The sequence below is a fragment of the Miscanthus floridulus genome, chromosome 5 (assembly GCF_019320115.1).
Source record: "Miscanthus floridulus cultivar M001 chromosome 5, ASM1932011v1, whole genome shotgun sequence".
In the NCBI taxonomy this organism is placed as follows: Eukaryota; Viridiplantae; Streptophyta; class Magnoliopsida; order Poales; family Poaceae; genus Miscanthus; species Miscanthus floridulus.
Window position 1 is genome coordinate 71768010 of NC_089584.1, and position 12433 is coordinate 71780442.

General features: G+C 46.3%; 1 protein-coding gene across 1 annotated transcript; it reads right to left on the reverse strand.

Moving 5' to 3' along the window:
* Window positions 1-7659: 7659 nt before the first annotated feature.
* Window positions 7660-11940, reverse strand: LOC136452327 (DNA repair protein RAD51 homolog 3-like). The gene is made up of 8 exons (XM_066452949.1): window positions 11637-11940; window positions 10309-10431; window positions 9954-9987; window positions 9816-9886; window positions 9510-9736; window positions 9216-9347; window positions 9055-9121; window positions 7660-8203 (listed from the first exon to the last, which is right to left on the reverse strand). Exons 1-8 carry the CDS (start codon window positions 11650-11652, stop codon window positions 8025-8027), a joined length of 849 nt encoding a protein of 282 aa, XP_066309046.1. The 5' UTR covers window positions 11653-11940; the 3' UTR covers window positions 7660-8024.
* Window positions 11941-12433: the final 493 nt, after the last annotated feature.

Here is a 12433-nt window from a genome sequence, read left to right on the forward strand (position 1 = left end):
CCATCGGACCTCTTGGTAGTATGCAACCATCTTGGCATTGTGGCAACTCGACTCCTTCATGACTTGGTTGACGACCAGCTTGGAGTTGCCCCAGATGTCAAGGCGTCGGATGCCCAACTCGATGGCGATTCATAGGCCATTGATGAGCGCTTCATACTCAGCCACATTATTTGATGAGGGGAAATGGAGCCAAACCATGTACCTCATGTTGACCCCGAGGGGTGATACAAAGACTAGCCCCACATCGACACCCTTCTTCATCAGCGACCCATCGAAGTACATCATCCAGTACTCTTGATCAATGACCTCTGGTGGTGTTTGGACCTCGATCCATTCTGCGATGAAGTTAGCCAACACCTAGGACTTGATTGCCGTTCAGGAGGCATACATGATGCCTTGATCCATCAACTCGAGTGCCCACTTTGTGGTTCTTCCCATGGCGTCCTAGCTCTGGATGACCTCACCAAGGGGGAACAACATCACAACCATCACGATGTGTGATTCAAAGTAGTGGCGTAGCTTCCTCTTGGTGATGAGGACGGAGTACAGGAGCTTCTAGATTTGGGAGTAGCAGGTCTTGGAGTCAGATAGTACCTCGCTGATGAAGTACATAGGGTGTTGTACTTTGAGGGCATGTCCCTCTTCCTCCTGCTCTACTACTAGGGCGGCGCTGACCACTTACGTGGTGGCTGCTATGTATAGTAGGAAGGATTCCCCATCAGCTGAAGGAACCAAGATCGAGGGCCTTGTCAGAAGTAGTTTGACCATGTCAAGTGCCTCCTAGGCCTTAGATGTCCACTCGAAGCGGTCGACTTTCTACAAGAGTTGATAAAGGGGGAGACCTCATTTGCCGAGGCGCGAGATGAATTGGCTGAGGGCGGCAAGGCACCCTATGATTCGCTAAACCCCCTTTATGTTATGAATTGGGCTCATCCTTGTGATGGCTAAAATCTTCTTCGGGTTGGCTTCGATGCCACGCTCAGAGAAGCAGAGAAGCATGCCCCTTAGGACCATAAAAACACATTTCTTAGGATTGAGTTTGATGCCATTCACTTGGAGTTTTGCAAAGGTTTGCTCAAGATCGGCAACAAGGTGGTCAGCTCATTTGGACTTAATCACGATGTCATCAACGTAGGCCTCAATGGTCTGCCCGATGAGGTCCCCAAAGCATTTGAGCATACAGCACTGGTACATAGCCCTAGTGTTCTTTAGACCGAATGGCATCGAGATGTAGCAGAACAATCCGAAGGGGGTGATGAAAGATGTCGTGAGCTGGTCGGACTCTTTCATCATGATTTGATGATAGCCAGAGTATGCATTAAGGAAGCAGAGGGTTTCACACCCTGAGGTAGAGTCAACTATTTGGTCTACGCACAGCAATGGGAATGGATCCTTTGGGCACACCTTGTTGAGACCCGTATAGTCAACACACATCCTCTATTTCTCACTCTTCTTTCATACAAGAACGGGATTAGCTAACCACTCTGGGTGGTACACTTCCTTGATGAACCCAGCCACCGAAAGTTTGGCTATATCCTCGTCGATGGCCCTGTGTTTCTCCTTGTTGAAGTGATGCATGCATTGCTTCACCGGTCTAGAGCCAGGATGGATCTTCAAGGTGTGCTTGGCAACCTCCCTCGGAATGCCTGGCATATTTGAGGGTTTCCATGCAAAGATGTCTTTGTTGCCACAGAGGAAGTCGATGAGTGTGCTTTCCTATTCAGAGGAAAGCGTGGTACCAATGTGTACCATTTTACCCTCAGAGCTGCTGGGATCTATGAGGACCTCCTTGGAGCCCTCTATCAATTCGAATGACCTAGTCGACTTCTTGGCATCGGGCGCTTCTTCGGCTACCTCCTCCCTGAGGGCGGTGAGTTCCCCGGAGGCAATGATTGTTGTGGCATGACCGCAGCACTCGACCTCGCACTCATAGGCACGCTGGAAGGAGGTGCTGACGGTGATCACCCCATGGGGGCCCGACATCTTCAGCTTGAGGTATGTGTAGTTGGGGAAGACCATGAACTTTGCGTAGCATGGATGTCCTAGGATGGTGTGGAAAGTTTCGGGGAACCCAACCACCTCGAAGGTGAGGGTCTTAGTCCTATAATTGAACTGATCTCCAAAGGTAACGGGTAGATCGATCTGCCCGAGTGGCATGGCCTGCTTCTTGGGCATGATGCCATGGAAAGGCGCTCAGGTTGGGCGGAGGTGCGTCTGGTCGATGCCCATCTCATCGAGCGTCTTGGCGTACATGATGTTGAGGTTGCTGCCTCCATTCATCAGTACTTTGGTGAGTCACTTTAGGCCAATGATTGGGTTGACTACAAGCGGATATCTCCCCAGGTATGGTACGACATCCGGATGGTCAGTTCGATCAAAGGTTATGGCGGACTCAGACCATTGGAGGAAGGGAGGTGTGGCCGGTTGGGCCATGTAGACTTCATGGCATGCGACCTTCTGACGGCATTTGGAGTCATAGGCCACTGATCCTCTGAAGATCATAAGGCAGCCGCCCAGCATTAGAAAGTCGTCGTCCTTCTCCTCAGCGTCATCCATAGTGGGGGGAGGGTCTTTCCCTTGCTCCCCTTTGTTAGAGCCTCCGGACAAGAACCACCGCATGAGGCTGTAGTCCTTGAGTAGATGCTTAATAGGAAAGGCATGGTTCAGGCATGGCCCCTCAAGTAATTTTTTGAAGAGGTTCAAAGTGCCCTCTGTGGGCTTTTGGCCACCCTTGCGGTCAGCAGTGACCATGAGCGATTCCTCGCACCGTTGCTTCTTATTCTTCCTTTTGGCGGAACGATTGGAGGTGCCTTCACCTACACCTCGTCCCACCTTGCCTTGCCCTCAAGGCGATCGAAGATCACTCCGACCGCCTCTTCTCTTGAGGCGTGGCTAGTGATGATGTCCAGGAGTTTCTTGGTGGTTCGTGGGCCTTTGCATCCTAGCTTATGAACCAAAGACTCATAAGTCATCCCAGATAGGAAGGCTCCTATCATGTCGGCATCGGCGACATTAGGGAGCCTATTGCACTGTCAGGAGAAGTGCTAGATATACCCATGGAGGGTCTCACTGGCCTTCTGACGGTAGTTCTTGAGGTCCCATGGGGTCCCAGGGTGCTTGTATGTGCCCTAGAAGTTTCCCACAAAGATCTCCTTCAAATCCATCCAACTCTAGATTATGTTGGATGGTAGGTGATCCAACCATGCTCGTGCCGAATTGGCCAAGAATAATGGAAGGTTGCGGATAATGAAGTCATCATTATCCGCACCACCGGCTTGATAGGCAAGCCGATAGTCTTCCAGCCAAAGTCTAGGGTTTGTCTCCCTAGAGTACTTAGGGATATTGGTAGGTGGTCGATACCGTAGCGGGAAAGCAGCATTGAGGATGTGCCGGTCGAAGGCCTGGTAGGCTGGGGCTTGGGCTCTGGTCCTCGCCGCTGTCGTAGCGTCTACCGCGATGAGGATGATAGCTACGGTGGGCTCCTTCTCTTGGGTCATTGTAGGTACGTCTGTGTTCATCGAGGGTGTTGTGTGCATCGTGGTTACGGCTGAGACACTGATGTATCTAGGCCACAGCACGCTGCCTGCCGCCTTGTGGTGCCTGGTGGATTGATGTGTCCTTGGTAGGACGCACCGAGGACGTGCGTTGGCTGGTGTTAGGCTCGCGTCGCCGAGACAATGAGCTCTTGCCTGTTGCGCTGCCGCACGCTCAAGCAACGTGCGAATTTTGTGGTGGGCCCGATGATCCTCGGGCGTTGCGGCCTCTAGAAGGCCATGAGGCAAGGCTGTTGCAGCGGCGATGTTCTAGCTTGCCCAGACAAAGTGAGGAAGGGTTTCATCATCGGCGATGATCCTTCGGTTCACGTCATGGGCCATGGCTCATGCGCGCCCACCGTCTCTGCGGCGTTCGATCTCCTGATTGACCTTCGTGTATTCCTACATAAGCTGTTGTCTGGCTTCTTCGATCTTCCACTTTTAGGCTCTTAGCTGCTCCACCCCTATGCAAGGTGGGGCTGCTATCTCCCCTTCGGTTTCACCACTGAGGTTGCCTGTCGGGGTAGCCTCCTCCGTGGAGACGCTTTCGACGTGTCCCTCGAGGGTATCCGCCATGAAACATTCCTAGGAGGGGTGATGGCTCCCCCTGCTGGAGTTAGAGCCAGAGTCCAACCTCAGCCCCTCCGCTAGGAGGCCGTGGAGGGATTTTGTGACACTTTCGATCATCCCCATGAACTTGTTATTCGCGGGGGATGGGATTGTGCGTTGTGCCACAAGGTGGCTAACGGTCGCCACGACGTCGTGGAGACCGAACAGAAGCATCATTGGGGCGCTCTGTGCAGAGTGTTCAGGAGAGGGGGTGAGGTGGCGTGGGTCCTCCCTAGATGGCTGGGGTCCAAGGGAGACGTCGGGCTAGGGCTCAAGCCCCCCGTAGTTGAAGCCGATGGAGGGGAGAGATTGGTTGGCTGCGTGGGCCAACACCAACTCTCCTCCCACCGTGACGATGAAGTCTAGGTCACCGAAATGCACGTGTGCACCTAGGACACAGCTGATTGCGTGGCTAGCCATCCAAGGCTTGATTTGGAATGCACAAAGGCCCCTACCTGGCGTGCCAACTATCGGTGTTTTGAACAAACACCAACTAGTAAATTTATATTGTTGCGCGTTAGACTCGGATGGTGTACTAAAGGACACAAGATTTATACTGGTTTGGGCAGAATGCCCCTACGTCCAGTTTGTTGCTGCTCGTGCTATTAGTACCAATAAAGGTTCGTAGTAGGGGGTACAAACGGTCGAGAGAGAAACATGTCCCAAGTCTCTGATGAAAAGGTCGAAAGGACGCCAAAAGCTCAGTTGTTGCTTGGCTGTGTGTTGTGTGTAATCGATCCGTCGCTCTAGTGGGGCGTCCTGCCCTCCCTTTTAAAAACCAAGGGGGAGCAGGGGTTACAGATGGGAGAAAGAGGAAAGAACCAAAGGTAGAGAAGGTCCTTCGAGGATGTCGAGTCTTCCTTTTTCCTTGAGCCTGCCCTACTGATATGGCAGACCACGCCAGGGATAGCATGTTTTGTTGATCCTAATAGGGCCGGGCTCTGGCTTCATCTCAGCAAGTGGTCATGTCCCATCCTCCCCCGGCGGACGGTGCGGTGTGGTGTGTCAGAGCATCGAGCCATGACTCTACAAGGAGTAGATGGGGAAATGACTATACACTTATTATTGTAGATGATGTGAGTTCTTCCTTGGATTATAGTGGTTGTCATATGCTTGTGTTAGTATCCGCGCCCGAGGGCTAATGGCGACACCTACAACACTGTAGGACAAAAGTCGGCGCCTATAACACTGTTCGGGCTCTATTAGGTCGGAAATGGCTTAAAGCACCCGTCCCATTGTATCCTGACGGTACCTTCCTACAGGCATGCAGGGCATGGTCCTCGGTACTGCGATTGACCTGAGTGTCTTGTCTTATCTCTTGCTCGTCATCATGAAGGAGCAGGGTGTAGTCGTCGGGCAAGGCGGAGCCTGCCCTCAGCTGTCGGGCGAGGCGGAGCTAGCCCTCAGACGTTTGGGTGAGGCAGAGCCTGCCCTTAGACGTCGGACGAGACGGAGCCTGCCCTAAGACGTTAGGCGAGGTGGAGCCAGCCCTCAGACGTTTGGGCGAGTCGGAGCCTGCCCTCAGCCGTCGAGCGAGGCGGAGTCTAGCCCTCGGGGGTTGGGCGAGGCGAAACCAATCTTTCATCGTTCGGGCAAGAAGCGTAGTAGCGTTCTTGACTGACCGAAAACGTCAACGTTCGATGGTTATTAGTTCCACCTTATTGGGTACCCGGTATTAGGTCCCCGACACCTAGCAAGCTAAACTAGAAATGTAAACCCACAACCTAGATACTAAAATTAAATACATAAGCTTAAAGAGGGAATTCCTCGTGAGCCATTAAAAAAGATCACAATTCCCTGTGAGCCACTGAAAAAGTTTGGTAGACTTCAGCGTCACTGTTCTAATATTTTTTTACCCTCTATACCACTACCATCAAATTAGGCTCTGACGGTGTCAAACTGCAGGTGCGAAAATTTAAAAATATCCTTAGGTCTAAATATGCCATTAATTTTTTTAGTATCTTAACGACTTCAAATGAAAAAACTCAAAACTAGAAAGTTGTAGATCTTATCGAAATCTACAATTTTCATATAAAATTATCTTTATTTAATACAACAAAAAAGATATGATTTTTCTAAGATATATTAATCATATTAAATCATATTTTTTTATTACGGAATTAAATGAAGATAATTTTTAAATGAAAATTGTAGATATCGACAAGCAGCCTGTTCGCTTGTTGGTTTCAGTCTAGGCTTATCAGCCATGGTATAGTATTTTTCTCTCACAACAAACCAGTACCAGCCGAGCTTATTAGCCCAGAAACCAACCAGCGAACAAGCTGAAGATCTACAAATTTCTAGTTTTGGGTTTTTTCATTTGAAGTCGTTAAGATGCTAAAAGAATTAATGATATATTTAGACCTAAGGGTATTTTTGATTTTTCACCCATACAGTTTGATACCGTCAGAGCTCAATCTGATGGTAGTGGCATGGCGGGTAAGAAAAATTAGAGTAGTAGCTCACATAAAATTGTGATATTTTATAATAGCTCATAAGAAATTCTCTCAAACTTAAATGATTAAAGATGTAACCATGCAAACTCCAGTCGAGGATCCGCTCCCTGGCAGTGCCGGCGGCCTCCTTCGACGAACGATCCAAGAGCTGGGATAGCGGATGGTCGTGGAGACCCGCGCTACTACGTCAATAGTTTAGCCGCCGCACGCTGTTCATGCTCGGCCACAGGCCCACAAGCGCTGCTGCGGCTGCGGTCCAAGACTCAAGTTTCCGACCTCGCGCCGAACTGAGTTGAGCGTCACAGAATGCAACATCTACATGTGAGTTCATTATTTCAGTGTGGTAGTATTTGCGAAGACGAGAACTTCTGATAGTATTTTACGATTCTCGAATCAGACTACAGAACTAATTGCCGCTCACTTATTTTGCCCTGTTCGCTTGGCTGATAAGCCATGACTGAAAGTACTGTTGGCTAATTTGTTGTGAGAGAAAAATATTGTTTGTTAACTAAAAAAATACGGCTTATAAGCCAAGCGAACAGGACGTTTACTCCACCAGTTTTTTCTTTTCATTGATGAGTTGATGACAGATTCATGCAACTAAGTCTACTAAGCAGCTGACAGCGAAAGAAGATGCCATGATAGCTGACAAAGTGGAACGACATAAACAATTAAGTTGGTCACTTATATTATAACAGTGAAGACTCAAGAGGAACCATGTGGATGTGTCTCGCCAAACACAGGATCACACGATGGTGATAAGTCCCTAGAGTCCGCGTTCGGCTGGCTGGCCAGCTGGCCAGCGCACTCACATGTTTACTGTTCACTGATAGAACCGTATTTTTCTCAAACAACAATCAGCCAAAACAGTATTTTAACTTATTTTTCAGTCCTGCCGAACAGGCCCCTTATAATTGGCTTTGGAATTTATTCTCACCCCAGCATAATCAAAGCTCATACTATTTACCATTCTCAATCCAGTGTGAGAATCTTGATATGCCCACAAATCGTAAAGCAATGAAAAATAGGAAACTGAGCAACACTCCATCATATTCTATACTTCAGAATATTCTTCCACACATGTTTTTGTTAACTGTTATCCATGCCAATTGGCAATTGCCCACCCTGCAGCTGTTTTTCCCTAATAACAGTGTTGATTTGCTGATCGGTGATCAGAGAAGCACATTTATGCTGGTTGTTACAGGCTTATTGAATGTATGATGTGCCACATGTTCAGATACAAAAACACTATAGTAGCTTGTTCTGCATCTACTTCTCTAAGGTTGGTATGTAGCTAACAGCACAAAGCAATTGAGAATCAGCAAAATGGTATGATTCTCCAGTCTCACCTACCGTGCCCAAAAGATCCGTGGTGAAGAAAGCTGCAAGAGCACAGTGGAGATGCAAGTGCTTGACACCAAGAATGCTACGTTACTCGGGCTCGCGTGTGGTTTGAACTCACAGCATCTCTAATCCCTTTGCCTGTCACTGCATACGGTGCTGAGGCTACTGGAAGTGAAGGAGATTTATCAAGGCATGCGTATCTTTCATTCCCATTCCAGTACAGAATCACCCGGTTCGTGCATGAGTGGGACCAGCTGTCACCTGCATAACAAGGTCATTATCTTATCATGGAATAATCGGTTCAAGTGTCCAGTGCCCATGAAATATTCAGAAGAAATATGTCACTGAATAGAACAGATAAGCTACAGTCACCCATCTACTTGAAGACCCTTTTTTTTTCTTTTTTGTTTTTTTGGCAAACATTCATCCAACCCCACTGGAGAAAAAAAATGTAGCTATTGTCATAACGTGGCTCCACTACAACGAGTTGAGGATGAGGTATTCTGTGATTGGTGGCTTCGGAATAATACTTTAATTCTAGGACATTGGAAAAGTGGAGTAAGCTTGTTGATCTCCTTGGGAGCATGGATGATTTAGCGACATAGAAATGAGTGTGTTTTTAATGGTGCTGCACCAAGTGTCCAAGTTGTTCTTAGAAGAATTTTTTTTAAGGGAGTCTCTGGTGTATGGCTGGTGCAAAAGGTTTGGCACAGCTTGTGGCACTAATTGTAGTGGAGCCACAAGATTGCGGTATAGATTGAAAGTTATGTACATTACATATGATACAATTATACAAAAAACACAACAAGATTTTCAGTTTTTAGTGTATGATTTGCCTAGATAATTTCATCCACCTACATTATCACGGCACCAAAGTTTTGGCTGCAATTAGTAAAAGCTTGCCCATATGCATTTCAGCCGTTTTGACTTAGTCACTGGAAATGTGTGCCCAGAAATAGAACAGAAAGGCAACCTTGATAACATACGCACATAATTAGGAAATTTTTATTGCTAATTTCCTGCTGCTCTGTGAACAATAAAGACCACAAGCATCCAGTACTGATTTGAAGATGAAGGAATGGAGGATTATACTTCTATGACACAAAACTGACCTAGAGCAAGAGTCAATTGAAATGACCCTTCTGTAAATTTAGTAGTGACTTGGTTCAACAAGACAACCTGCTCAGCAGAACAAGATAAATATGTTAGCCTCATGAAATAGGTAACATACAGTCAGAATTAATAACCTTCATACACATGATGGGTAACTTACTGCCAAGTTATATGTCTTTGCAATCTTCATTAACTTCAATGATAATCCACTTAGCACTCTAGTCCTCAGTGCCAGATCTTCAAAATCTTGTCGAAAGTGGAAAGTAACACTATCAATAACAACTATACGCACCTGCAAAGTAGATAGCCAAATCTTTACTTTTGAACACAAGGTCAGTAGGAGTACACTGGAAAACTGGGAGAGAAAAAACTAGCGTACATTATAATGTCCTGGTTGCAAAGAAAAGGTTGTGTTAAAGTTAGACTTGAGAAGTCAACTGTTGAAGAAACCCACATCTTTATGCTCTCCGAGGAACTTTTCCAGGTAGTTTATGACTGCAATTTGTTCGGTGTAACTGCATATTCGGAAGTAATAGATGTCCGCCAGGAAATGCTCAGGCTGTAATTGTTTTTGGCCAGAAGAGGACTTCTCATGGCTGTGTGGAAAGTGCTCCAGTATGTCCCTGATACACCCTTCAGCAATCTGGTAGACACGTTCAACCATGAAACTGCCCTCTGTATCTGTTATGATGAAGACAACTGCTATTAGGCTTTCTCAGTAAAGCACTAGATGATATGTTTCCTGTGTGAAGCTATTTACCGATATAAACTGCTTTCCCACCAAGGCCACCATATTCCACTGGGATTTGTACATTGATTGCTAGTTGAATCCTGAAGAAAAGATCGTATTTAGTAGGAAGATCTGCTGCACTTGTATTCATTAGTAACTACAACATACCCCAGTTGTGTTTTACCAACCCCTGGGACACCACCTGAATAAAATTAGTGCTGTGCATTAGGTCAGTCGCTTCAGATACATCAACTGAGAGAATCAAAATTATGTAAATTACTTGATAGAGGGAAATTGAGGGCATTTTCTGATCTCTGAGCGCGAGGAGCGAAGCATGATAGAACAAGAGACACTAAGCTCTACGATTCTTCAGAATAGCACAAAAGTTTGACAGATCATCACTAGTAGACATGAAGCAAACAAAAGAAGCACAGGTTACATATACCTAGCTAATTGATTAAAAAATTGCCCAATAGCTCCTATTTGATCCTTTGTTAGGAACAGTGTTAGAAAGTAAACTAACCGATCTCAGTAACTTCTTTGCAGTGAATCCCGCCACCAAGTATGTCATTGAGGTCACCAGAACCAGTAGTAGTGTGTTTCTGTGACTGCTCGTCAGAGAGCATATCCCAAGCATTCTGGGCCCCTGAAATGTAACAGCGTCAGGATACGGACTTATGTTGTGGTCCATTTCTAGAACCTTCAGAACATCAAATAAACCAGCAAAAGTCAGCAGCACAAGGGCGGGACACACAGTTTTGGTGTACATCAATACTTCTTTCGCCAAAATTCAAAATTAGTGGGTATGCATTATGATATAGATAATGTATATACCAAGGTTTTAAATCTCCAGCTAAGCTTCTTAGCTGTTGTCCTCCACAACAGCTAAGTGCAGCTAAGGATGAAAACGGTCGAACTCGGTCGAAAAACTCCTCAACCGTTTTCTACTTTTACATTTGAAATACGAAAGCGAAAGCGAAAGCGGACAAGCCGGACATGAAAACGAACACGAACTTACGGAATATCTAGAATTTCGAAAACGAACCAATTCGAGCGGAATTATGTCGAACACGGTCGGTATGCGAAAATTCAATACGAAATACTGACCCACAGTGCATAGCATTAAACAAGTGCACGACCAAATACATAGCAAGTTCACAACTAACAAGTGCATGATCTAGTTCAAGTGCATAGCATTAAACAAGTGCACGACCAAATACATAATAAGAGAGATGAGGCTAGGCGCCATCTATAAGAGAGGGCAGCTAGCCACCGGTAGAAAGAACACAGCTGCGTGGTGAGCAGCCTGTAATTGGGCTGTATGACCTGTGCAGTTGGCCAAATTCGGTTTAAACCGAATTTTGAATTCGGAATATTTCAAATTAAAAGTAGAAAAGTAGAAAACGGTCGAAAAAATGTGTAAACCGTTTTCTACTTTTACATTCGAAATACGAAACATCTCAAATGCGAAAGCGAAAACGGTAAAGTCGAACAAGAAAATGCGGATTCGGTCGGATTAAATATAGAAAACGATGCGGTTCGGTTCGGGATATTTCCGTTCCGTTTTCATCCTTAAGTGCAGCTATAGCCGTAGAGCTGCAGCTAAGCTATTTAGCTATTTTTGCAAAAAAATAGGAAAAAAACACAGAACCTTGGCATAACCTAATAACCATTACTAATCGATTCATCACCTTTACTACTTGAAAGCGTAGATCATATGCGAAGTCTAAAAATAAGCCACAATAAAACTAATTAACTAGTTCAACAAGCATAGATCTTAATCTTTACTAAAGATGTCCAAAACATACAAGCAAAAGATGAGAATGCAATGTGAACAGAGAAGAAACTTGCCAGATTGCTCTCCCATGGTGATTGCCACTTGGAGTTGGTGGTGCTGATTGGGGAAGAAGAGAACTGGAGTGGGGATTTCAGTATCTCACAGCCGCCGACCCGTCGTAGCCGCCTCCGCCACCGCTCATAGCCGCCGTCGGCGGCGCCTCGCAGCCGCCACCGCCTCCAGCGGCCTCCGCGTTGCAGCCGCCGCCGCCAATGCCGCTTGGGGAGAGTCGCGCCGCGCCGCCGTCTCCGGTCCACCGCCGCCTCCGGTCCACCGCCGCCTTCGGGGCTCCGGGAGGCACAGAGTGCGAGACAGTCAAGTGGGAGAGAAGAGTGTCTGGGCTACACGGTTCGGAGGAGGCTATTTGGGCCGCTCGGTAGACCGTCTTCTGGCCCATCGATTTTTAGCTGCCGCCAAATGAAGGTCCATTTTAGCCACAAATAATTTGCATAGTACCATTAGGAAAAAGTCCACGTTAACTCCCTCAACTTTTACAAAAGTTTATTTTTCTATCCTGAACTCTAAAACCGGATAAACCATCTCTCAGAACTCTTAAAACCGTTTGTTTTACCTCTCAGACCGGTTATAAGCTGATTTCAAAGGTGGTTTTGTCTTTTTCTTTTTTATTTATTTCGGTTGAATCTTTGAAAAATTATAGTAACTCATAGAAAAATTATAAAATAAAAATTCAGATTTATAAATACTTTTTAACAAGCATACACCTATAACTAAGTTATACATGATCCAATGAGTATGAATTTTTTACTATAGTTCAAACATACAATGGTTAACCATAAAAATTTTACCACAA